General features: G+C 41.7%; 1 protein-coding gene across 1 annotated transcript; it reads right to left on the bottom strand.

The window, feature by feature from the left end:
• Positions 1 to 506: 506 nt before the first annotated feature.
• Positions 507 to 10292, bottom strand: LOC122695517 (interstitial collagenase). Its single transcript, XM_043905798.1, has 10 exons — positions 10129 to 10292; positions 9204 to 9448; positions 8962 to 9110; positions 8595 to 8720; positions 7056 to 7211; positions 6795 to 6912; positions 4329 to 4462; positions 2262 to 2424; positions 1645 to 1748; positions 507 to 1232 (listed from the first exon to the last, which is right to left on the bottom strand). Exons 1-10 carry the CDS (start codon positions 10231 to 10233, stop codon positions 1123 to 1125), a joined length of 1410 nt encoding a protein of 469 aa, XP_043761733.1. The 5' UTR covers positions 10234 to 10292; the 3' UTR covers positions 507 to 1122.
• Between the last annotated feature and the right edge of the window lie 17391 nt (positions 10293 to 27683).

Genomic DNA, 27683 nt, shown 5'->3' with positions numbered 1-27683 from the left:
CTGAGCATGCACGTGTTTCTGCAATCCCCACAGTACTAGAGAAGTTTGCACCAGCATCCAGGGTTTCCATCCGGAAGTGACAGTGGTCACTTCTGGGCACAGTCCGCTGGCCAAGACTATCCAGATGCCACTTGCCACCCCTCCCGTCCACATCTGCAGGGAACTGAACTGTGGAAAATACAACTCTTCCATGTACTCAGAAGGAGAGACGAGGACAGGCCGTTAGAAAGTGCTGCATGCTGTCACTGAGCTTACCTAAAGCCAGTTTTGGAATCCTTATAAGGGCGTGGAAAATAGATTCTCCCCGCTTCTGTATGATGTAAATTCCATGAGAATGGAGAATATCTGAACTTTGCATCTATTCTCATTTCACACATGAATGTATTGCATAGTTCTCTAATTCTTATTTCAAATTTGAAAATCTCTGTGTGACTTTAAAATCAGAAATAATAGCATAACAAATATAATGGAAAGTTTAAGAAACAGTAGCGGCAAGGATGGCTTTATTTCAAATGTAAAACACTTTATAACAAAGTTGTCCCCTGCATATCAGGATGGTGGTAGTAATGATTGCTCATACGTTCTTGAATTGTTTTTCTTCTGGCGAAGGCTCATATCTCGTCTCTTTCTCTCTTGAGAGAAGACATCACTGAGAGTGTTTTCCAGTATCAATGTCAGAGTCTTATATTTTGCGGAAGAGTTTCTCTCATTGCAAAACTGGCCCATGTGAATCCATAAGCTATAAACCTGACCTTACTTAGGCCTCATTTGTGAAACTAAATTACAGTAGTATATAAAAATTACATTCTAAATCTAAAAAGAAATGCTGAATGAGGTATAAATAAGAGTATACTTAAAAATAAGATTATACTTAAAAATAAGATTATACTTAATAACTTTATTTCATTTAAATATATGGCTCTTCATGGAGAAGGAAATGGCAACCCACTCCAGTATTCTTGCCTGGAGAATCCCATGGACAAAGGAGCCTGGTAAGCTACAGTCCATGGGGTCACAAAGAATCGGACACGACTGAGCGACTAACACATCTCATGGCTCTTCAAGAAACACCTTCCCTAGACTTGTAAAACATATTTTTCTGTTTAACCTTGTAAACACTGGTCAATTTTTTCTGCAGTTGAACCAGCTATTAGCTTTTAGGAGAGTCAAAATTCTCTTAGTTTTGGGATCAAATTTGTATTGCCTTGTTCCACGGAAGAAATAGAAAAATCCTAGAAGTAAAACAAAGGAGACATTATGTTATACAAATGATTTCTAGGTTTAACCTGAAAAAATCCAAGTCATTTGTCAGAATAAATATTTTTTGTATTTTCTGTTCCAAATAGCAATACTGATGCTATTCTGTGGCAACAAAATCAGTTCAGTTCAGTTCAGTCACTCAGTTGTGTCCAACTCTTTGTGACTCCATGAATCGCAGCACGCCAGGCCTCCCTGTCCCTCATCAACTCCCGGAGCTTACTCAAACTCATGCCCATTGAGTCGGTGATGCCATCCAGCCATCTCATCCTCTGTCATCCCCTTCTCTTCCTGCCCCCAATCCCTCCCAGCATCAGGGTCTTTTCCAATGAGTCAACTCTTCGCATGAGGTGGCCAAATATAGAGGAGTATTGTAAACTCACTTACCACCTTTCTGGAAAACAGCATCAACTTTGTCTCCAATTCCAGGAAATTCTTCTGCTATCATTTTGGGGTAGCCTGCATCCATGGATTGTTTATATTCATCATACCTGGTCAAAAAATAATTGGAATGTCAGAACTACTTGTTAAAGATGTAGCCTTCTCAAAACCGTTATGAGGAATTCATCAGCAAAAACATAATAAAATCTCTTTCACAGATTATGTATAAAATAGGAAGTGAGATGAGGTGAGCAGGATGCTGGGTGGACTAGAAAATTTATAAGGTCCCTCTGAACTATGACATCTAATTCTAATTTCTCCAATAGGTGCCATTAATGTCAAATGCAGTCAAAGGTATGTTCCTGGTGTCTGCAACAGTTCTGTGAAGGTGAATGCCCTTCTCTTCACATTATCTTTCTCAATTCAGGCCCACGTCCTTCCTGAATTTCTAGGACAGATATGATCATTATTGGTCAATAGACTTTGCAACTAGACAAGCTACTGCCATTCACAGCAAAGGCAGCCAGCCAAGGCAATGTGAGACTCATGTCTTAATGATTCAATCTAGTAACTTCTATGTAGAAAGGACAGGTATCCTCCCATTTTCTGCACCCAGTCTTTACCTCCAGCATTTGTTGGCAACAAAGAAGTATGTTTTCCCAGTATCTTCCTCAGAAACAGCAGCATCGATGCTCTTCACCGTTCTCGGAAAGCCAAAGGATCTGTAGATGTCCCTGGGGTATCCGTAGAGCACATCCTGCCCCTTAACAGCCCAGTACTTGTTACCTGCCAATCAAGAAACCGGGATGAAAACCCTTGCCAAGGGCACCAGTAGGCAGGAGGCAGATCTCCAGCTAAATGCTCACTCTCACGTGCGAGGGCAGTGTCCCCGCTGCACATCAGAATCATTGAGGGAGATTTTTGTGTTTTTTCTGAATACGGATGCTGATAGCCTACCCCAGGCCAATTAAATTAGTATATTTAAGGTTTTTTTCCTAGATGATTCTGATCCGTAGCGAGCTTTGGGAATGACTGGTTTATGGAGCTGGCGGCCTCTTTCCAAAGCCAGAGGTTCAAACGACTAAAGAGTTCATCATGCCACCACAGGGATAGAAATCTTCACTTCTGCAGGTTGCCCACAGGCTGCAGAAGTTCACCCTAAGGTATCCTAAAGTCCAGAGGGTTGTAATGACTCACAATCTGTAATGACTTGCGACCTTGGGTAGAAATCATTACATCTAACTAGAAGACAGTTCCAAATCCTTAAATTTAAGCTGTGTCCAGATTCTGCACATTTATACTCAGCAAGTGAAGTGAAAGTTGTTCAGTTGTGTCTGACTCTTTGTGACCCCATGGACTATACAGTCCATGGAATTCTCCAGGCCAGAATACTGGAGTGAGTAGCCTTTTCCTTCTCCAATACTTAGTAATCACAAGTCAAATAAAACTGGTCTTACATCTTGAAGCCAGCATTGTTCTTATTGCACAAGTATTCTTATTTATCCCTCGGGGAAAAAAGCAGTTTGAAACTTTATATATCTAAAATCCTATTTATTTTCTTTATGAAAGAGCTAGAAAGCCCATTTCAAAGTTTATTGCCCATCTGAACTGTTTTCAGTTCTTTGCCTTGAGAGTGTTACTGGGTCAGGTGTCTTAATGTTCGTCTATACTCTGCCAAACATATATTTTCAGAAAAACTGGTATTTAGCATAGTGTTGTCAAAGTAAGGAGCTGACCATTGGATTGGGGTTTATTCTGATAGAATCAAAAAGTTTGCCTCATGCAATTCATGGTAATTAAGGACTTTTCACACTTTAATGTACATATGAATTGCCTTGGAATCTTGGTAACATTCAAGAAGGTCTGGAGTAGGATCTGACTACATAGATGGACTTTGTGGGCCTTATGCTATGTGAGGTTCTGTGATTCTCACAGACTGGGGACAGTGTCAGCGCAGCTGGTCTGCGAGGCGTACTCTGATGGCAAGGCTGCAGCGCCCCCATCTGGCTGTCGTGGGCCAGCTTCTCCTTTCAGGAAAGCAACTTGGCGGAAAACAGGCTCTAGGGAACCAAGCGACTCCAATGTTCCTCTCAGTTTTATTCCTGGACACCCCAGGGAGGTGGAGAGGATTTAAAATACATAGTTTGCACAGAAAATCCTTTCATAGGTTCATATTCACAAACAGGCCAGAAAATCTGTGTCTCAAATTTTTTCCCTTAGAAATGCACTCTGCGATTCTTGGCTAAGGAGATGGACTCCCACTGATATGGCATGAATGCTCCGTTTGTCAAAGTCCATGGAAAGAAAGTCGGTAGTAATCTCACACATGAGCCCAAAGCAGAAGAAAACTTAATTGGTAAAAAGTGAAAGTGAAGTCCCTCAGTCATGTCCGCCTCTGTGACCTCATGGACTGTAGCCCACCAGGCTCCTCTGTCTCTGGGATTCTCCAGGCCAGAGTACTGGAGTGGGCTGCCATTCCCTTCTCCAGGGGATCTTCCCACTCAGGGATTGAACCTGGGTCTCCCGCATTGCAGGCAAATGCTTTACCCTCTGAGCCACCAGGGAAGCCCCAATTGGTAAAAACTGAAAGTTAATTGGACAGAGGAGCCTGGCAGACTACAACCCATGGGGTCGCAAAAGAGTCAGACGTGACTTAGTGACTAAAGAACAGCAAAAATTGGAAGTATTACCTTTGAAAAACCGGACCTCGTCCCTGTCGGCAACCTCATAAGCAGCATGAAGTCCATTTGGGAGATGTGGCCAGAAAACAGAAATGAAATTGAGCTCCACTTCTGGGTAGAAGGGATTTGTGCGCATGTAGAACCTAATTTGAAGAAAAAAAAAAAAAAAAAAGGTTTTGATCAAATCCATAGCAAGTTCTGGTGTCATCCAGGCCCTTCTATGGCTGGCACTGGTGGCTTGTGGGTTAGTGTTTATCATGTGGCTCTCCAAAGTGGAGGTGGAGAGGAGTTCTGGTCTGTAGCCTTTGCTTTCTTTCTTGCTGAACATACTCCAACCACTGCAGATTTCAAGAGATTTGAAATGGTACCTCACTGTATAGTATTTCCCCCATACAGGCAGAAGCCATCTCAGGAATATAAATAAATAGAAAAATATAGCAAAATAATTTCAAAGGGATACAGAGGGATGGGGCCTTCCCTGGTGGCTCAGATGGTAAAGAATATATCTGCAATGGAGAAGACCTGAGTTTGATCCCTAGGCTGGAAAGGTCCCCTGGAGAAGGGAATGGCCACCCACTCCAGTATTCTTCCCTGGAGAATCCCATGTACAGAGGAGCCTGGCAGGCTAGGGCTACAGGGGTCACAGAGTTGGACATGACTGAGTGACTAACACACACGCACACACATACACACGCACACACAAACGGATGAGTTATGATTATTTTTAGTACCTTTGGTTTAGATATAATTTTAAATTGATATAATTAAACTTTTAATAATGCTGTTTAACAGCAAGCTTGCAAAATTCTCCAATGGCACTGGCTAGGACACAACACTAGCATTCTGCATTTCGTACACACTCTACCTACTTCATGCCTTACCTCACAGAAATCCTGTGAGAGATTACTTCCATCTCACAGATTAGAAATTGAGGTCGGGGGGGGGGGCGGCAAAGGGAGGTGTCCAAGGCCATGCGACTGATAAGATGCCTGATAAGACGCTAAGTTTTACTTAGCCCCTCCCTATGTGCTCCTTTGACCGGCAGTTCACAAAGGAGGTTCTGCAGGCCCATGTGTGCTAAGTCACTTGAGTGACTCTGCCTATTATTTGTTAACAACAAAGTTGACTCTACAGTCCACAGGGACTGGGGTAAAGAGGAAGCATAAACCGTCATGTGGATCCACAGAAAAGTTCTCCTGATTCCAAGCCGCAGGGCAGACTCTGGCCTTCTTGATCCAGTGGCCTCTGCCTGACTGTGAGAACTGGGGCAAGTCTGTCACCGTCACTGTTTCTAGCCTTCATGTCTCCATGACTTGGTGACATCCAAATGACCTCAGAGTCCTCTCGGGTCTTGCGGACCTTAGACCCCGCCCTGTTCTTTGGGGTCATCCCTCAAGTACTTGCTTTGATGAGATGTCCTGCTATACTGAGAGCTTTTCTTGAAAGCCGTATCTTTCCTAGCACTTCCCAGCATTGAGCTGCCCCCTGCATGCATCCATCCTCATCTCTTAAATTCAGAGATAGTAAAGCACAGGCTGGGAAGCCGGAGGAGCTGACTCCCTGCCTTCTGGGTTAGCTATGACTGTGACTCAGTAGAAGAGCACTCCAAGAGGAGAGCGAGGAGAAGCCAGCCTTTTAAAGCACCCCTGCTTTCCATGCGTGCTGGGCTGTGCCGTTCAGAAAAAGGCTATTACTATTTTCCTGGTCCTTTAGGAATCAGAACTGTACACAGAGCGGCCCTACTCCTCACACGCAAGGAGACCCTAGACTTCTCGAGGTCTCAGGCTGCCTCGGGAACTCTGGGACCCTCCTCTGAGCACAGAAACTCACTGTCACCATCCATTCCCACCCCCGGCCGGGACCTCGTGAGCTTCTGGGGGTTCTCCCTGCAATGGCGCCTACTGTTCTTTGCCCCCTCCCGGGGTTGGGGCACAGAGACCTGTTATGACCATAGACTTTGGAAGGGGTGTCTTTACCAAGATGACACTTAAAAGGGGTCTACACAACCCTCATCAGCATGATACTGCTGTGAAAAGGACTGATTTCTCCTAACAAAATACTGATGTACCTAACCATCCCAAAGAGGGACAAAAACGGGAAGAGGCCCGAAGCAGAGGTCGGAAGACCAATTACTGCTCTGCTGCCGGTGAACTCACTACCCTGAGGATCTCTTTCCTTCTCTCTGCTTTACTTTACAGATCTGTAAAATGGAATTATATTCACTGATTTGCTGCTTCAGTGGTAATTTTTCTGAGAATCAAATGACAGAATACATGCTGGGGAAAAAGTTGTTAAAATTCACTATGTTGTGCAAGAGCAAGCTATTGTTTACACTTAATTATAACTATAATCATGTATATAAACAAATGTAATAAATAATGTGTGAAGCATAGTAGTGGCCCATAGTAGTAGCCCATAATAGTGAGTCCTATTATTACTACAAATACAAAACGCAAAGAAGAACTGTTGTCTTACCGGTCTTTGAAGAACATCATTTCTCCCCGAATTGTAGTTATAGCATCGAAAGTTAGCTTGCTATCACACACTTCTGGGGTTTGTGGGCCAGTTGGTTGAATGGGATTTTGGGAAGGTCCTAAAGGAACAAGAGATCTGAAGTTAGTTCTGCCTGGCTTTGGAAAACCACATAACCAAGGAAAGTTTCTTAAAAGATACAGACAAAAGATACAAACGATGTTTTAAGGACCCCTTGTCTATACTATTTTTCTTTATACCCACCGTAGATGGCCTGGATCCCATCAATGTCATCCTGAGAAAGCTGAACATCACCACTGAAGATGTAACTGGGGTACATCAGAGCCCCAATGTCAGTAGAATGAGAAAGTCCAAGGGAATGGCCAAATTCATGAGCTGCCACGCGATATAAGTTATAATCTAAAAGGGACAATAAACCCATTTGCAATTATTTGAAATGTTTTCAGTTTTGAGACATTTAATTAAGAAGTAGTCTACAACTATAAAAGGATTAATGTTCTTATTTTATCAGTAGCTTTTTGAAATATATAAATTTTTTCCTAAAAGGGGAGAAGGATGCATTCATTACTAGTGAAGAGAGTACATGCTCAGGCATGTCTGACTCTTTGCATCCCCATGGACTGCAGCTTGCTAGGCTCCCCTGTCCATGGGATTTCCCAGGCAAGAATACTGGAGTGGGTTGCCATTTCCTTCTCCAGGGATCTCTGTGACCCAAAGATCGAACCCGAGTCTCCTGTATTTGGCAGGCGGGTTCTTTACCACTGAGCTATCTGGGAAGCCAGTGAAGAGATTGGTTAAAACTTGAATTCTATGATTACAATTAAAAAGCAAATTCAGCCAACAAGGCTCTAGTGCATTATAGACTGAAGTAAACCAGAAAGATAAAGACCAATACAGTATACTAACGCATATATATGGAATTCAGAAAGATGCTAACGATAACCCTACATGCAAGACAGAAAAAGAGACACAGATGTATAGAACAGACTTTTGGACTCTATGGGAGAAGGCGAGGGTGGGATGATCTGAGAGAACAGCATTGAAACATGTATATTATCAAGTGTGAACCAGATCACCAGTCCAGGTTGGATGCATGAGACAAGTGCTCCGGGCTAGTGCACTGGGATGACCCAGATGGATGGGATGGGGAGGGAGATGGGGGGGGGGGATCAGGATGGGGAACACATGTAAATCCATGGCTGATTCATGTCAATGTATGGCAAAAACCACTACAATATTGTAAAGTAATTAGCCTCCAACTAATAAAAATAAATGGAAAAAAAAAAGGCTCTAGCACAGATTAATCCATCTTGTCAGTGGTCATATGGCATATATTATTTCACTGAGAAGCAATATTCTTCTATTAACACAATTTTTTTCCTATTTATAGATTGATAGATGCTTAATGCTGGAAATTTTAGAATATATATATATATATAGTATCTTCTCCCTTAATTTCTACATATCTTACTAACATTGTTACACTTTGGTGTGTTTCCAGGAAAAAAGATTCTGTGTAGATGCCCACAAGGAAAACATTAAGATATTCAACACTTTCTCAGTAGAAATTTCAGAGTAGCCCATTTGTAACCAGTAAGATGGTCTTACTAACAGAAGTAATTGTCTTACATTTTCTAAATGTATTGTTAATTTTCTAAGTGGTAGCAGAAAAGTACATATTTCTATTAACACACTCTTTCAGTTAAATCAGCCAATATTACAATGAACCAAGAAGATGGGAGGAGGGGGGAGGGTTGAGAGAGGCAAGACAAGCTGACTTACTTTGGAAATCGGTGGTCCACCTTTCATCATCATCAAAATGAGCGTCTCCTCCGATACCTGCACCTGGTTGAAAAGCATGAGCAAGGTTTCCACCAGGTCCATCAAAAGGAGAATTGTCACGATGATCTACAAGAAACAGAATTCATCAGATGTTTCTCTAGATTCTTATTTAGTCTAACCCAGGAGAGTAAGCATTAACTTTGCTAAGAGGCCAACAGATTTGCAGCAAATGAGATCTAGTCTCCTTCTTAAGTCCATAAAATCAACACTCTTTTTAAAACAAGGAAATCTATCTGCAAAGCTGAAGAGATTCAAAGGCAAGGGGAAGTTAAGGTAAGAATACTTTCGTGCTACAAAAAGAGCTTACCTCCCCTGACAAAGGATATCATTATGTCCGCTTGACCCTCAGAGACCTTGGTGAAGGTCAAGGGTGTGACATTTCTCCAGAGCTGAAAGGCTTTCTCAATGGCTTGGTCCACAGCTGCTCTTGACAGGTCTGGGGTGTAATTTTCAATCCTTCAAGTGAAATAAAACACAGACAAGTCAGATTTCATTTCTCACAGCTCTGAAGGAAAAGAGCATTCCCACTCTGGTGCTCAATCTAATTACCTGTAAGTCAGGTTTGTGTTCTCCCAACGAGGATTTCCTGGGGTGAGAACAAACTGGGCCACATCGGGCACCCCACATCTGGGCTGCTTCATCACATTCAGAGTTTCAGCATCTGGTTTCCCAGTCACTCTCAGCCCAAAGAATTTTTGCATTTGCTTTAGCTTTTCAGTTATGAGGCCACCGTTTCTCTGCCTTTCAACTTTCTTCCCATTACTGTTCAGATTGTAGTAGTTTTCCAGGTATTTCTGATGAAAGATAAAATTATCAAAACACTGAATGGGAAATCCTCTAATTTTACTAAATAGTGATGGTTTATACTGTCATAGCTGAAACAAAGAATGACTTTTAAAGGTTGCATTTAGGTTCCATGGTCCTTATTATCCTTTTTGTTGGTGGAAACTCATTCTGGAGTAGAACTCTTCCTGCCACTATTTACTGTGAAGTCAGAATTATAATTTTATAGAGACATATTTGTATATTATTCCTTTAGTTCCCTATCACTTTTAACTGGAAAAATGAGAGTATATGCACAGCTAGATACATTTTGGGGGAGAATACCCTTTCTGACAAAAATCTCTCTTTGTAGGAAATCCATCCTTAAATAAACTCTATTGTACTATTGCTGGGGGCTTCCCTCATAGCTCAGACAGTAAAGAATCCACCTGCAATGCAGGACACATGGGTTCGATTCCTGGGTCAGGAATATCCCCTGGGGAAGAGAATGGCAAAGCATGTCAGTATGCTCGCTGGGGGAAGCCCACGGACAGAGGAGCCTGGTAGGCTCCAGCCCATGGGGTCACAAAGAGTTGGACATGACTTAGTTACTAAATCACCACCAGAACTGCACACTGATACTCTTCTGTTATATTGTGGAAAAACACAAATAAGGCTTTTGTATCTTGGGCATGTGAAATTCAGCATTTACCTGCACCGTCTCCACATCTTGTTCTTGTGTTTCTGAAGTCGCTGCTGGGAAGCCGTGAGACCCCGCGCCCCAGAGGAGCAGCAGCAGCAGAGGCAGTCTGGGCATGCTGGTCTCTGTCTTCCGTCTCAGCTTAAGGAATCGGAAAGCTCCTACCTCTCTGCTGCTCCAGTGTCTCAACCAGGAAGCTCCCTCTTTATATACAGGTTCTGGAACTTCCAGGAAGCCGGCAGCTGTGTGACTCACATTTCACAACATCCTTTGATTAGCTATGAGCAATCATCACAAATGGTGACTCCAAGCAGAATATCTGGGGTCGTTTGGTGTTGCAATCTTCATTACTATCAAACAGGACGTGGGCAAAGGAGACATATCCACCATGTAAACAATTGTTTTCTCCAATTCATTTCTATCCTGTTTGAGAAAGACCTTCTTATATATACAGGTCACAGAGTACTCCATGGACTTTAAAATAAATAAATAAATAAATAGCAGGCTTTGCGGCTTGATTCTGCTGGTCATAAAGTGCTCTGGTTACACACACACACCTTGCTTCCCAAGCAAAGGGCAAAACTGCTGACACGTATGCCCTAGGGCTTCTCAGCACCTGCACAGACAGGCACTCATTTGTGGGTGGCCCTCCCGGGTTCCCTGGTGGCCCAGATGGTAAAGAATCTGCCTGTGATGCAGGAGACCCGGATTCCATCTCTGGGTCAGGAGATTCCTTGGTGAAGAGAATGGCTACCCACTCCAGTATTCTTGCCTGGAGAATCTCATGTACAAAGGAGCTTGGCAGGCTACAGTCCATGGGGTCACAAAGAGTTGGACATGAATTAACACTCACTTTTTCTTCTGGGTTCAGCGGGGTTTCTTTCCACCTTTGCTAAACTGCCTATTTTCATAGCACCATAGTTTCCCTTAATCTTCATTCAGGCCCAGAATTTGAGAATCCGGGCTGAGAAGACCCCCCATCCACAGGTGGGGTTTGTGGTAACTCCCTGCCCAGCAGGATCACGGGACGAGTCGACTCCTTCTCTGAAGCCTGTCGGGTGCATCGGGTGAGCCAGAGGCTAGCAGATCAAGTGTGAGTCTGAGATCTTATTTTTAATCATCCTCCTTCTCCTCAGTGTGAGCACATGTCTGTTCCTTGGGGCTAGGAAGCAATTATTTCTTCTTTACGCATGCACTCATTCAAGTATTTATGTATTCATCCATTTCAAAGACCTTATTTAGCATCTTTTGTGCACCAGTTATGGTGAGATGAGGGTAATTAACAAAGAAACAGGGCCTTTCATAGTGACCCAGTGGTTTGGAATCTGCCTTACAACGCAGGGACACAGGCTGAGTCCTTGGCGGGGGAACCAAGATCCCACAAGCCTTGGAACAACTAAGCCCACGTGCTACGCTAGAGAGTCCCTGAAGTGAAAGGATTCGTCACTCAGTCGTGTCTGACGCTACGGGACTGTAGCCCACCAGCCTCCTCTGTCCTTGGGATTCTCCAGGCAAGAACACTGGAGTGGGTTGCCATGCCCTGCTCCAGGGGATCTTCCCAAATGGCAACAAAAGATTTCACCTGCATGCCACAACTAAGAACTGATGGAACAAAATAAATAAGTAAATAAACATTTTAAAAAGAAACACATTTCAAAAAATAAAAACAAACAAGCAAACATCTTATGGGACACCTTAACATGACTTTAAGAGAAGTCTGTACATAGTTTCACAGATTAGCTTTACCTGAAATACTGGGATAGGAGAGAATCTGGACCTGGTCTAGCCCTAAGTTTTCTGATCTCCGTCAATCCTTCTACCTCTGTTACGAGTTTTGCCAAATATTAGTGACACCTCTTATATTATTTTTGTACTTTTCTTTAAATTTACTCTAAAAGTTTTGCCTCAGTATAGTCGGTCATATCCATAAAATCATAGCTTAATGGGTTGTAATTTCTGTGTGCAAATTAAAATAAATAACTGGCTATATAATGAAAAACGTATGTTCATTAATCATGTTCCACAGAAGTGTCTTGGGCCCATAGTAATACCCGTTAGACACTCGGTGAGGCAAGCTGGCCTGAATTTGCAGCTTCCTTTCCTCAGCGCCCCACCCCTCTGCCTTGAAAGACGTTAAGTACAGTGTAAAGTTGAGAAACCCTGGTCCGCGCTCCGCGTGAGCGCCTGATGGGGTCGCCCGCCTTCCCCACCAAGTCAGGTTTGCTGTCTCAGGACTTTTCTCACTGTACCAATTTGCTCCTTGTCATGCTAAGAAACACGCCTCACGTGTAAATCTTGCTTCAGGATTTGCTGAATTGATTTGAAAGAGCTTGTTTCCTCTCTAATCATTTAACCACAAGTCCCTCAGCCAAGTGAAGGGGCGTGTGAGTTAGCGGCGGTGAGAGGAATTGGAAGGCGCCCTCACGGAGATGAGCTCTCCTCGCAGCGCGATGCGGAGGCTGAGGACCGCAGAACGCCGACCCCCGAGGCGCTGCAGCGAGGCAGGGAGCGGGCCGGAGGGGCGCGGACTGCGTGTCCAGCCCGCAGGCAGCCGGCGCACGCCGCCCCCGTGGGGAGTCTGGTCAGGGTGACGTGGTCCCCGCCTCTGCCCCGGCCTGGGGACAGGGGTCGCTAGGTTGACTCAAGAGAGCAGCGTTGTGACCACCTGGGACGGGGCAAGGCATTACAGAAGCATCACGCTGGAAGAGCCTCATAAACTGTTCAATCCGGCAACAGTCTCCATCCTATGATCTAGAAGTTGTCAAACTCTGTAGACCGCTTTAAACAAAAGCAGGCTTCCCTTGTGGCTCAGCTGGTAAAGAATCCGCCTGCCTTGCGGGAGACCTGGGTTCGATCCCTGGGTTGGGAAGATCCCCTGGAGAAGGGAAAAGCCACCCACTCCAGGATTCTGGACTGGAGAGTTCCATGGACTATAGTCCGGGGGGTTGCAAAGAGTCATACACGACTGAGCGACTTTCACTTCACTTAAACAAAACCTCTTTCTTTTAAAAATGTATTCATTTGGCTGTGTCGGGTCTTCATGAGGCACGTGGGTTTCTCTCGAGCTGTGGTGCGTGGGCTTTAGTTGCCCGTGGCATCTGAGATCTTAGGTCCCTGAAAGGAATCGAATTAGCCTCGCTTGAGTTGCAAGGCACATTCTTAACCACTGGACCCCCAGAGAAGTCCCAAATGATATCCTTTTGGGAAGACTAATTTGTGAACTGGATGTTAACAGAAGTGCTCTAATTAAAGGCAAAGCAGTGCCGAGTCCCACCTACTTCACTCCCACTTTGCCGTCATGCCCCCTTTCTTTAGCAAAGCCCCCGGTTTCTAGGAAACAATGAGTATCCAGTGCAGTGAAGCTCAAAAACCATTGATCTAGTCCAGGACTCAGATTTTTCAATTGCAAACTCAAGGGCTGAGTAGTTGCCTACAGGCCTGAGGTCACACCTCTGCAGGAGGACAAGCATGAGGGGAAAGAAAAGACAGATCCTAGGCTTACACCTTTTTCTCCTGGTCTGAGTCCGGAGTTTCTGACTTAAAAGCTCTAAGGGTTTTGTTATAACTTCAGGCATGTTGACATGGATTGGAAACTGGATACCTAAAACAGCTTTTTGTTAAATTTCTTGTTAGAATAGCAAGGAATTTTATGTAAGTTTTGATTAAGCAACAAACCTCAAAGATTCACATGGTCTTGAATCTTGAAATTTCCAGTTAGGTAGCTGTACCAGAACATGTAACTTCCGGGCTCGTGCTAGTGAGTTATCTATTTGTGAGTGAAAAATAGAACACAAAAATCTAGAACAAAGATCTGGTGATTAAATCCTACCAAAATCCTAGCAATGCTTGCACTTAGCATAGTTTCTAAGAAACTCAAAACATGTTAAAATTGTATTGCTCTTCACATCCAAGTGTTTTTTTCTCTGGGAGCTTCTTCTTCCCCCATAATCCCATTTTGGATGTAAAAATTTGTGAAAATTATCCTGCTATCCTTCCCCTGGGAGGATGACAGGCTCAAGAGGGCTTGCAGAGGTGTGGCTGTGTCAAATGACTCCAATTTCAAAACAGGCCAATTATTTCCATGCAGGCTGCTCTGTGGAAAGACTCAAATGTGTTTGTATTTTTCCATAGTAAAGTCAATCTTGGAATTTCAGTTGTGCTTCACATTACTTATGCTTGGAAATTCAGCCTTTTTAATTTTATAATTCAAATTGGGTGTCAGTTATTTTTTTCTTTTCTTTTTTGGTCCTGCAAGTCTTGAAATGGCCTTTAGCCTGAAACCTTAAATATGTAATGCTATTTTGTTTCGGGAGTAATATGAAGGAAAGATTTATCCCACCCTATATGTTCTCACTTCATATTCCACCCTATATATTCTCCCTTCAAACACTTGTAGTGGCTTCATGGATAACTGCTGTGTGCCAGACACTAGACACTATGCATCTCTGGTCCTTCAGTCCTCGTGGCTACCCTCCAGGTAGAAATAATTGACACACCAGCCCTAAGTCACTTACTGACATGTGTCTGTGGAACTCCAGTCCACTTCCTAGCAGTCTACATGGTGCTCTTGTCAACCGACATGATACACACCCTCTGGATGGAGAAACTTTGTCTCCTTAAAAGAGAGATAATGTTGTGAGATGATGGGCTGTCTAATGTAATGCCACTTCTGCAAGAAGGTCTCCATGCCACCACCCTGTCCCTCAGGGCTGAAACAATATTCCCCTTAAAGCTACCACTCAATAACCCTTATTTCCTTTAACAAAATTAATAAAATTGCAGCTTGTATTTACTACCTCAACTCAGTTCAGTTCGGTTCAGTCACTCAGTCGTGTCTGACTCTTTGCGACCCCATAGACTGCAGCTCACCAGGCTTCCCTGTCCATCACCAACTCCCAGAGTTTACTCGAACTCATGTCCATTGAGTCGGTGATGCCATCAAACCATCTCATCCTCTGTCATCCCCTTCTCCTCCCGCCTTCAATCTTTCCCAGCATCAGGGTCTTTGCAAATGAATCAGTTCTTTGCATCAGGTGGCCGAAGTATTGGAGTTTCAGTTTAAGCATCAGTCCTTCCAATGAACATTCAGGACTGATCTCCTTTAGGATGGACTGGTTGGATCTCCTTGCAGTCCAAGGAATGCTCAAGAGTCTTCTCCAACGCCACAGTTCAAAAGCATCAATTCTTCGGTGCTCAGCTTTCTTTATAGTCCAACTCTCACATCCATACATGACTACTGGAAAAATCATAGCTTTGACTAGATGGACCTTTGTTGGCAAAGTAATGTTTGTGCTTTTTAATATGCTGTCTATGTTGGCCATAACTTTTCTTCCAAGGTGTAAGCATCTTTTAATTTCATGGCTGCAATCACCATCTGCAGTGATTTTGGAGCCCCCCAGAATAGTCTGACACTGTTTCCATTGTTTCCCCATCCATTTGCCATGAAGTGATGGAACCAGATGCCAAGATCTTAGTTTTCCAAATGTTGAGTTTTAAGCCAACTTTTTCACTGTCCTCCTTCACTTTCATTTAGAGGCTCTTTGGTTCTTCACTTTCTGCCATAAGGGTGGTGTCATCTGCATATCTGAGGTTATTGGTATTTCTCCCGGCAATCTTGATTCCAGCTTATGCTTCATCCAGTCCAGCGTTTCTCATGATGTACTCTGCATAGAAGTTAAATAAGCAGGGTGACAATATACAGCCTTGATGTACTCCTTTTCCTATTTGGAACCAGTCTGTTGTTCCATGTCCAGTTCTAACTGTTGCTTCCTGACCTGCATACAGATTTCTCAGGAGGTAGGTCAGGTGGTCTGGTATTCCCATCTCTTTAAGAATCTTCCACAGTTTATTGTTATCCACACAGTCAAAGGCTTTGGCATAGTCAATAAAGCAGAAGTAGATGTTTTTCTGGAATTCTCTTCCTTTTTTGATGATCCAACAGATGTTGGCAATTTGATCTCTGGTTCCTCTGCCTTTTCTATAACCAGCTTGAACATCTGGAAGTTCATGGTTCATATACTGTTGAAGCCTGGCTTGGAGAATTTTGAGTAGTACTTTGCTAGTGTATGAAATGAGTGCAATTGTGCGGTAGTTTGAGCATTCTTTGGCATTGCCTTTCTTTGGGATTGGAATGAAAACTGACCTTTTCCAGTCCTGTGGCCACTGCTGAGTTTTCCAAATTTGCTGACATATTGAGTGCAGCACTTTCACAGCAACATATTTTAGGATTTGAAATAGCTCAACTGGAATTCCATCACCTCCACTAGCTTTGTTCCTATTGATACTACGTAGTTCATAGTTTGTTTGTAGTTCGTACCTCAACTCCGTAGGTAAAAATGATTATTGAATGAACTAGTAAATGAATAAAAGAATGAATAAACACTATGTGTATATTCAGTTGTTCAGTTGTGTCTGACTCTTTATCACCTCATGAACTGTAGCCCCATCAGCCTCCTCTGTCCCTAGGATTTCCCAGGCAAGAATACTGGAGTGGGTTGCCTATTTCTTCTCTAGGGGATCTTCAGGACCCAGGATCGGACCTGGGTCTCCTGTATCTCCAGCATTGTTAGGCGAATTCTTTACCACTGTGCCACCGGGGAAGTCCAAATAAATACTAAATGACACAAATAAAAAGGCTTGTTTTGTGTTAGATTTTTTTGGCTCAATTATCTGCTAAAAGTCTCATATCCAGGGCTAGATTTTTATTTATTTCACTCTCCTAAGATTAAAATTATTTAAGACGTCATAGGCAAAATCTGGACATATCCATTGAATGGAGATTTTGAATAAACCACTGCACATTTAGTTTTGGTGACTTGCATGTCATGCTACAATCATTTATTCACTGATTATTTTGAGCATTTTAATTTGTTTGCCAGTAATACTTGTCTATGTAAATATTTTATTAGGCATTCTGGAAAATGCTTATCATGAGCATATCCTTGAGAGTAGCCTACAGATTTTTGCAGCTGTAGTTCTCCTCTAAGGAAGTTCAAACCAAAGGCCCTGCAGGGAATAAGTGCTGCTTGTACCACGGCTCAGCCCAGATGCGTTGGTACTGTTCTCTCCCAGCCCTCTGGTCTGTAATACCTGGGACATGTGAGGAAGATCAGGACACCCCTAGGAGATTTTGATGAAGAGGCAATGCCCAGACTGTGACTTGCTTTCTTGTTTGGGAGTCTATGAGGAATGTATCCTGCTGCCTTCAGACCTTTTTTTCTTTCTTTCTTTTTTTTTTTTTTGAACTACAGCGTTCACTAAACCCACTAGCTTTTATCCAGTTCTTTTTCATTTCTCTCAACTACTCAGGCCCATGACAACTGGTTTTCTGAGTCAGTCAACACTTATAAGTGCGGAGCAAAAGAAACAGCATTTAATGTTCAGTGAGCCTTCAGTAGCTTTACCATACATGACTATTTCATCTTCACAATAATCCTGTAGAATAATTAGGACAGATATTATTATTTCCACCTCATAGATTAAGAAACTATGGCAACTTTCATGACTGAGTCTCTAGTTCAGGTTGTCCCATTAACAAGTGGTAGAGACAGAATCTTTGTGGGTTTTTTTTTTTTAATTGAAGTACAGCTAATTTACAATGCTGCATTAGTTACTGGTATACAGCAAAGTGATTCAGTCATGCATATATATGTGTGAATTCTTTTTTCACATTCTTTTCTAAGTTATTGCAATGTAGTGAGCATAGTTCCCTGTGCTATACTGTTGGTCCTTGTTGTTTATCTATTTTATATGTAATAGTTTATATCTGCTAATTCCAAGCTCCTGATTTATCCTCCCTGACTCTTTCCCTTTTCATAACCATAAGTTTGTTCTCTATGCCTGTGGTTTTGTCTCTGTTTTTGAAAAAAGTTCATTTGTATCATATTTTAAATTCCACATATAAATGATATCACATGGTATTTGTCTTTCTCTTTCAGACGTACTTCACTCAGTATGATAATCTCTAGGTCCATCCGTGTTGCAAACAGCATTATTTTGTTCTTGTTATAGCTGAGTAATACTCCATTGTGTGTATATGCATTCATCTGCTGATGAACATTTAAGTTGCTCCCATGCTTGGCTATTGTAAATAATGTTGCTATGAACATTTAGGTGCATGTATCTTTTGAATTTAGTGTCTTCTCTGAATTTACGCCCAGGAGCAGGATTGCTAGATCATATGGCGATTCTATTTCTAGTTTTTTAAGGAAACTCCATACTGTTTTCCATAGAGGTTCCATTAGTTTACATTCCCACCAACAGTGTAAGGAAGTTCCCTTTTCCCCACACCCTCTCCAGTGTTAATATAGTGTATATTGTAGATGTTTTAATGATGGCTATTCTGACCAGTGTGAGGTGATACTTCATTGTAGTTTTAATTTGCATTTCTCTAATAATCAGCACACTGAACATCTTTTCATGTGTCTATTGGCCATTTGTGTGTCTTCTTTGGGAAATGTCTATTTAGAGCTGCATGGTTTTTTTGATTGTTTTTTTTGTTTTGTTTTTTTTTGTTATTGAGTTGTATGAGCTGTTTGTATAATTTGGAAATAAAGTCCTTGTCAACTGCTTCATTTTCAAATATTTCTCCCAGTCCATAAGTTGTCTTTTCATTTTGTTTTATGATTTCTTTTGCTGTGCAAAAGCTTATAAGTTTGTTTAGGTCTCACTTGCTTACTTTTGCTTTTATCAATTTTTCTACTGTCTTGCGAGACTCACATAAGAAAACATTGCTATGATTTTTGTCAGCGAATATTTCACCTATGTTCTCTTCTAGGAATTTTATGGTGTTTTGTCTTAAAGATTAACATTATTTTGAGTTTATTTTTGTGTATAATGTGAAGGAGTGTTTTAACTTCATTGATTTACATGTGGCTGTCCAACTTTCCTAACACCACTTGCCAAAGAGACTGTCTTTTCTCCGTTTTTGTCTCCTTTGTTCAAGATGAATATACCATAGGTATGTGGGTTTATTTCTAGGCTCTCTGTTCTGTTCCATTGATCCATATGTCTGTGTTTGTGTCAGTACCACGCTTTTTTGATTACTATAGCTTTGTAATAGTTGTCTGAAGTCTGGGAGGGTATGCTCCAGCTTTGCTCTTTTTCTCAGGATTTCCTTGGCAGTTCTGAAGATAGAATCTTGATATTAGGTCTTTGGTTACAAAACAAGGTGATGTATTTCTTAAGCCACATAGACATCTTTCTATACTTGACTTTGGGATGCATTTTTCAGTTCTACAATTTTTTTTTGAAACAGCCAATGGGACACCACAGTCCATTTTTGCTTAAGCTGACATCCCCGCTTATAAGTTCAATCCTTCTCTCTTTCACATGTGTGTTTCCTTTGACACAGATCATTTTCCTCATCCTGTGAACAAGTCTGTCCTGAAACAGATCAATGACCATGGTGATACTATTATTTCAGCACTTTACGCCTCTTTTTACCATCAGTCTCATCACTAAGATTAACCTTGACTTTACCCTCTGGCACTGCTCTCTCAATGGTTACTAACTCCCACCACCAAGTCAAATGGCTTTTTCTCAGTTCACATTCTCACTGATCTTTTTTGATATTGATGCTCAGTTTTGGAAATCCTTCTTTCTCTGGCTTGGGAGCTTCTGCACTTTGCTTTTTCTCCTTGTATTAATACTTTTCTGATTACTTCCTCTCCTTTGCTGGCATCTCTTCCTTGTCCCTCCTCCTGACTCTAGTCATTCACCAAGATCCTACTCTGAGTTCTTATCTTTAATCTCTGGCCACTTTTTCCCCAACACCATCTCATCTACTTCTATAACTTCACCCAACATCTTCATCCTCCGTAAACTCTGGCCCTACTATTTTTCTTAAACTTCTATTTCAAGTTTCAGCCACCACCAAGGCCTCTCCATTTGGAGATATCTGGTGTCATTTTCTATTAACCAGGACTCCTAATCCTCACTTTCCTACCTCTTATATAGCACAGAGCTTCCTAAACCACAGACTCAGGTTCAAATACCTGCTCTGCCAACTAATTGATAAATGATCTATTATTCAATCTTTTCATATCTTGATTTTTTTCATCTTAAAAATAGAAATAATAATAGCACATCCTTAGATAGTATTTTTGAGACTGAAATAAGGTAATCCACGTACAATCACTGGATTGTTATGGTATAAAAACTGGGACAGAGTGAGCATGCAATTGGTGTGTAATTAATTTTATGAATAAAAGCCTTCAGTGACTGATATAATCTACCAAAGCAAATACAAACCAATTGTAGTACTGAAGACCTCCCGTGTTTAAAAATGACTTCCAAGCTTCACTTCCCACTCTTCCAAGCAAATTACATTATTTCCCAAATGTATCTTGCACTTTGTTCCCCTACATTGTCATACTTTTTATTTCCCTCTATTTATACTTAATATCATTCTATCTATTCTTCAAAGTCCAGTATAAATGTTACTTTATTCATAGTTTTCTCTTTCCTTCCTCTGTGAGATTGTTCTACTCTGAAGTTCCATAGAACATTACACTTGCTTAAATCACTTTTCAGCTTCTCCTCACCTTGACTTCATTCTGGTGAAGGGCTGGTGTTTTACCTGTGTTTATGTTCCTGATCATTTTCCAGGAATATTGCGTTTGCACATATTTGCTTGATATGGAAAATCTTAGGTTAAATTCTTAAGAATAGAAAATGTGGCATGTTAACACTTTCTAAAGTGCTTCTTCCTTCAATTGGCAAGCCTAAAAGGAATCAGAGTCACTAAGAGAACTGAATTACTTAAACCCAAGGAATCATAGTGAACTCCCCAAAATTATTAATATAATTATCATGTTACTATTGTATATGTGGACAAGTACATGTTAGTTAACAATTTCCCTGAACTTTGTATAAAACATTGAATGCATATGGAAAACAGACTCCATTTATCTCAGTTCAGTTCAGTTCATTCCCTTAGTTATGTCTGACTCCTTGCGACCCCATGGATTGCAGCATGCCAGGCTTCCCTGTCCATCACCAACTCCTGGACTTTATCCAAACTCCATTTACTTAGTAAGTATGATATACAAGGCATGATTTTAGTTATTTGAATGTTGAGTTTTAGCCCAGATTTTTCACTCTCTTTCACTTTCATCTAGAGGCTCCTCAGTTCCTCTTCACTTTCTGCCATAAGGGTGGTGTCATCTGCATATCTGAGGTTATTGATATTTCTCCCAGCAATCTATTTCCAGCTTGTGCTTCCTCCAGCCCAGCATTTTGCATGATGTACTCTGCACATAAGTTAAATAAGCAGGGTGACAATATACAGCCTTGACATACTCCTTTCTCAATTGGAAACAATCTGTTGTCCCATGTCCGGTTCTAACTGTTGCATCTAGACCTGCATACAGATTTCTCAGGAGGCAGATCAGGTGGTCTGGTATTTCCATCTCTTGAAGAACTTTCCACAGTTTGTTGTGATCCACACAGTCAAAGGCTTTGGCATAGTCAGTAAAGCAGAAGTAGATGTTTTTCTGGAACTCTCTTGCTTTTTTGATGATCCAACAGATGTTGGCAATTTGATCTCTGGTTCCTCTGCCTTTCCTAAATCAAGCTTGAACATCTGGAAGTTCTTGGTTCACGTACTGTTGACGACTCACTTGGAGAATTTTGAGCATTACTTTGCTAGCATGTGAGATAAGTGCAATTATGCGGTAGTTTGAACATTCTTTGGGATTGAAATGAAAACTGACCTTTTCCAGTCCTGTGGCCACTACTGAGTTTTCCAAATATGCTGGCATATTGAGTGCAGCAATTTAGCAGCAGTGTCTTTTAGGACTTGAAATAGCTCAACTGGAATTCCATCACCTTCACTAGCTTTGTTCATAGTGATGTTTCCTAATGCCCACTTGACTTCACATTCCAGGATGTCTGGCTCTAGGTGAGTGATCACACCACCGTGATTATCTGGGTCATGAAGATCTTTTTTGTATAGCTCTTCTGTGTATTCTTTCCAGCTTTTCTTAATATTTTCTGCTTCTGTTAGGTTCATACTGTTTCTGTCCTTTATTTTGCCCATCTTTGCATGAATTGTTCCCTTGGTATTTCTACTTTTCTTGAAGAGATGTCTAGTCTTTCCCATTCTATTGTTTTCCTCTATTTCTTTTTACTGATCACTGAGGAAGACTTTCTTATCTCTCCTTGCTATTCTTTGGAACTCTGCATTCAGATGGCTATATCTTTCCTTTTCTCCTTTGTCTTCAGCTTCTCTTCTTTTCTCAGCAATTTGTAACACCCGCTCAGACAACCATTTTGCCTTTTTGCGTTTCTTTTTCTTGGGGATGCTCTTGATCACTACCTCCCCTACAATGTCACAAACCTCCATCCATAGTTCTTCAGGCACTCCATCTATCAGATCTAATCCCTTGAATCTGTTGCATTTCCACTGTATAATCATAAGGGATTTGGTTAGGTCCTACCTAAATGGTCTAGTGGTTTTCCCTACTTTCTTCAATTTAAGTCTGAATTTGGCAATAAGGAGTTCATGATCTGAGCCATAGTCAGCTCCCGGTCTTGTTTTTGCTGACTGTATAGAGCTTCTCCATCTTTGGCTGCAAAGAATATAATCAATCTGATTTCCGTGTTGACCATCTGGTGGTGTCCATGTGTAGAGTTGTCTCTTGTGTTGTTGGAAGAGGGTATTTGCTGTGACCAGAGTGTTGTCTTGGCAAAACTGTGTTAGCCTTTGCACTGCTTTATTCTGTACTCCATGGCCAAACTTGCCTGTTAGTTTAGGTAGCTTTGGTTTCCTACTTTTGCATTCCAGTCCCCTACAATGAAAAGGCATCTTTTTTTTGTTTGTTTGTTTGTTTTTTTTGGTGTTAGTTGTAGAAGGTCTTGTAGGTCTTCATAGAAGCATTCAACTTCAGCTTTTTCGGCGTTACTGATAGGGCATAGGCTTGGATTACTGTGATATTGAATGGTTTGCCTTGGAAATGAACAAAGATCATTCTGTCATTTTTGAGATTGCACCAAAGTACTGCATTTCAGACTCTTTTGTTGACTAAAGCATTATCACTTGATGTATCATGTTGAGGAAGCTCCATCCCATATCTTCTCATCACATTTACTCCCGAATCAATCATTTTCACATGATAATTAACAGTGAACACCTATGTGTGCTGAGTGCACTTTCTGAGACTTTGCTTTCTTTGTGCATTTAATCCCAATAGGACTCAGCTGGTAGAAAATAGAAGCTGATCCCATTTAAGAAAATAGTAGGGCTGAATTGGGAGATCGCAATTAACATATATATTCACTACTGTGTGTAAAATAGCTAGCTGTATAGCATGGGCAACTCAGCTTGGTGCTCTGTGAGGACCTATAAGGGGAACGGGTGAGGGGCCGAGTGGTGGAGTGGGAGGGAAGGATATACGTATGCATAGGCCTGATTAACTTCATTGGACAGTAGAACATAGCACAGCATTGTAAAACAGTTTTATATATATATGTATATATGTATATATATAATAGTAGGAAGTTGATACTCGAAGAGGTAAAGTAACAGACCCAAGATCTCAGCACAGGGGAGAAGTGGAAAGGCTGCTTAAGCCTCATCATTCTGGCCCTAGAGTTCTGCTGCCGTGTGCTGTGCTTAGTCACTCAGTCATGTCCAACCCTTTACCCCTCCCGTGGACTGTAGCCCTCCAGGCTCCTCTGTCTATGGGATTCTCCAGGCAAGAATACTGGGGTGGGTTGCCATTCCCTTCACCAGGGGATCTTCCTGACCCAGGGATTTAATCCCAATCTCCTGCATTGCAGGCAAATTCTATACCACAGAGTCGCCAGGGAAGCCCTTGGGAATGTTACTGGTGAAGTGCAGATTCTAAAGGTTGGAATGTGGAAGGTGGTAAACCCCTTCTCCTTTCCTTTGCTTGTGTAATGTGTGGTGTGCTAGCCTTCTTAAAACTAAAAACAGATGAGCATAGTTTAAATTTATTCTCCTAAGATCAATGCTCCTATCCCCTTTCTGCTTACCTGGGAAATTCATTCCTCACCTTCATATTAGATGTGATAGTGTTTGGGTATCCCGTGGGTACAAACTTTGCTCTATCTTGCATTCCCTGCCTGAATTCAAAGGACCAAATGTTGCTGTATAGCTTTCATTAGTGGAGCACTTCACAAACATTTCAATTAATTCTCTAAGATTCCTCTTCACTTTTTTCCTGAAAGGACAGAATGATTATTTCCACGTTATTATTTTTCCCCTAAAGGAATGCCTTTGCCGTGGTCGTTAAGACATTCACTGTTATTAATATGTCTTTGGGAAGAGTTCCATGAAGACGCAAGAGCTGAGAGAACCATCTCTGCACTCATCCACCTGCTCCAACAAGATGCCTGTCTGAGGTCAGAATTTGTCTCTCACTGCCAGTTGTTGCCACCACCACCATTGCTGGTTAAACCGATTGTCACTCTTGGCTCAGATTGGGCAGACTGGAATAATTCTGTTGCACTCTGGTGCTGTGGACCCACACTGCCATTCTTGAGAGTCAAGGCAAATGTCCTATTGACCATGAAAGATGATGGGGGGCCCTCTGTGTTCAAACTCTTGTTAGACCCCACTAAGCCCTTCAGGCCTCGCCCTTGACACCCATTTATGTTGGGTTGCATCGTCCAATTGTAGCAAGGATTTTACTAAGTCAGGTTAGTAAAATGTTCTACCCTGCATATCTCAAGAGATTTGGTCTTCCTTCAGCAAAAATCCTGGCAATTTAGTCAGAATCTCCCTCAACCTAATGATTCCTTTTAAGAATTTTTTATCTACCGACTCCAGGGATTCCTAGGTGGCTCAGTGGAAAAGACGCTGTCTGCGGGCAGGAAATGGGGGTTCATTCCCTGGGTGGGGAAGATCCCCTGGAGAAGGAAATGGCAACCCACTCCAGTATTGCTACCTGGAGAATCCCACGGACAGAGGAGCCTGGTGGGCTACAGTCCATGGGGTGGCAAGGAGCTGCACACTACGAAGCATGCACACAGATGCATATCTATTGACTCCATGCTGCTTTTTGCTTTGTTCATACTGCAAGCAGAATCAAGCCTAGTTCTATACTGAGTTTATTTCCTCCTATGGCAATAGCTCTTGAACAAAATCTGATCTTACCACTTTAACTGCTGTCCAGCTCTGATTTTTTTTTTTTTTTTAAGGAAGGAGAACTGCCATAAAATTGCCCTTGGACTGTCAAAATGAGCCCTCACTCAAGTCTTACAGTGCCACAGAGAAGTGTGATGAGTGAGTTACTTGCTTCTATAATCCTGTAATCCCTAAGGATTGCTGTGGAAAAGGTCCCTAGTGGCTTAAACTGTTATAGTCCAAACTAGAGAGACTCAAAGAATTGCACTTCCTGTTGAGTCCCCCTTGCTGTCCCATGTAGTGTGAGTTCTCTGGATCTCCTTCTTCCCTCTGCTGTCTCCTGCTGTCAGGGATTTCTATTCAAATTCGCCTGAGATCAGAAATGCTTGTGCTCCTAGGATTCACATTTGCTCCTCAGGGAGGTCATATGAGGATGAGAAGCAAGTTACTTGTCTGTACCTGGAATCAGCTGTGTTTTTTAGAAGACATTGTTGTTGCTATTTCATTTGTTCTGCTACTTTACTCCATCTGTTAGTAACTTTCTATCTTTGCTACATCATTTATCATCATCTTTTCAATGAAATTGTTTTCTCTTTCTCCCCCTTCTTATCCCTGTCCTCTTTAATCCTAAAAAGAAACCTTTCTGGTATCATACTTCCCCTTCAAGCCTCTTCTCTGTCTCTCTTTTTTCCCTCAAAAAGATATACTTTTTTTGGCAAGAAGAATTTTTACTCCCTCCCTCTTTCCATTTCCCCATCAGATACTTAGGAGATGATCCATAGCTGTTGACTGAGTGAAGAAACAGATGAAGGGATGGTTGTTACTTGCAAAAATACCTTACTGTATGACTAGATTAATTTTATCCTCTCAGGAACAGGAGTGTATGTTGAGTGAATAGCTTGAGTGAGACATTGTAGGTAAAGATTGATATGTCTTCCTAAAGTCATTTGTGTCAGCTTTGACTACACACTTTGATCAGTTACATGCCAATAATATTTCCTCCTTTGTGTAGTTTATCAAACAGTCTGGAAGATGTGAAGATTTACGGTATGTTAAAAACAGAAAGCACAGCCCTCGTACAAGCCAAAATATCTCTCAAGTGTAGCTCTAAGAAGTTCAAACCAAAATGGCTTGTATATGGCTCAGCTAAGACTAGTCAGAACCAGCCTCTCCGAGCCCCCAGCCCTGTGCACAAGGGTTTGAGATATGTGAGGATGATCAGGACACCTCTGAGATCTTAGTCATGCTGGAGTAACCAGACTATGACTTACTCATTCAGTGTCTTTGATTGTATATTTATCTCCTGGCTTCAGATCTATTTTCTCTATTATGTTCAGATTATGAATCAGATTATGTTATGTTTTGTTTGCATCTGTTTTTTGATAAAGAGGAATATTACACAATGAAAAAGCCTACAAGATTCATATGCACTCTATTTTAATTTTTCTAGGCTCTTCATTTCTCAGTTCTAATTTATTATAATGCCAGCTGGTTTGATCGAGTGCTGTTCTTCAATCACTCAGCCCTTGGTCAAATGTGCACTAGATGAAAGGAAAAATATTTAACATCTATAGGGCTTTACACCTTTTACAAAAATGATCTTAAGTCTTTATTTGCGCAATCTTGTAGAGCAATTAGGGAAGATACTATTAGTCCCATTTAATAGATAAAGAAGCGGTAGCTCCTCACAGTAATTAAGGAACTTGCCTGTGATTCACAGCCAGGAAACAATGGAGGAAGGAGTGACACTCATGTCTTTGGAAGACAAAACAAGAAATCAAGGTCTGAGTACATATCAGGAAACAATTCAGATATCTTGACTTTTGAATGAATTGTTAAGGGAAGATAGATATTATAGATGCTTCATCTGTTTTCTTTTGGGTTATTGTCTCTGTGTGTTTATTTGTATATGTTAACCATTTTTTCTCATCTCTCCTTTCCATTTTTACCTTAAATATGAGTTGTTGGGAGTCAACTTTACCATAGAAGTTTTAGGTAAGAGATATTCTGTGATGGGTTAATACAGCCAGCAATGGACATAATTACTATTGGAACTGTAGTTCCTCATTTTGGGGAAGAGGGTCAGTACTTCTTCACTTGCAAGAAGGATAGCTCTGTCTTATTAGGTGGAAATTTTTAAAAAAAGTTGCTTTATTGTCATATGAGAGTTCAACTATGTGTAAAAGAATATGCATGGAACCTGAGTAGCCAATGAAATGGACTGAGTCATCTATCAATTCATTGCTTGATAGTACATATCTAGCCATCACTGCTTGTTATGCAAGAATGTAGATGGTCTCAGTGCATGGTTCTCTCTTGTTGGCTACCATAATGTTCAGTTGCTCCAGTGGTGGGCTCTGCAGGGTGCTGGGAGGGGAAGAGGCGTCTTTGCTTGGTTCTCGTGTGCGTCTCTCTCCAGGTTCCACAGTGTGCGTGTCCCCCCGGGGTCCAGCTCCAGCAGTGTGGGCATCCTCCA

This window comes from Cervus elaphus, chromosome 1 (genome assembly GCF_910594005.1).
Source record: "Cervus elaphus chromosome 1, mCerEla1.1, whole genome shotgun sequence".
NCBI classification, from domain to species: Eukaryota; Metazoa; Chordata; class Mammalia; order Artiodactyla; family Cervidae; genus Cervus; species Cervus elaphus.
This window is presented reverse-complemented; position numbering and strand designations above follow the sequence as displayed.

What these genes read in the sequence shown, in the direction of transcription:
- LOC122695517 (XM_043905798.1), bottom strand. Translation starts at nt 10,233, where the DNA reads ATGCCCAGACTGCCTCTGCTGCTGCTGCTCCTCTGGGGCGCGGGGTCT. An exon ending in GTGGACCACCGATTTCCAAA is followed by an intron (nt 7,212 to 8,594) that starts GTAAGTCAGCTT and finishes TGTCCCTTTTAG; the next exon opens with ATTATAACTTATATCGCGTG. An exon ending in ATGATGTTCTTCAAAGACCG is followed by an intron (nt 4,463 to 6,794) that starts GTAAGACAACAG and finishes TCTTCAAATTAG; the next exon opens with GTTCTACATGCGCACAAATC.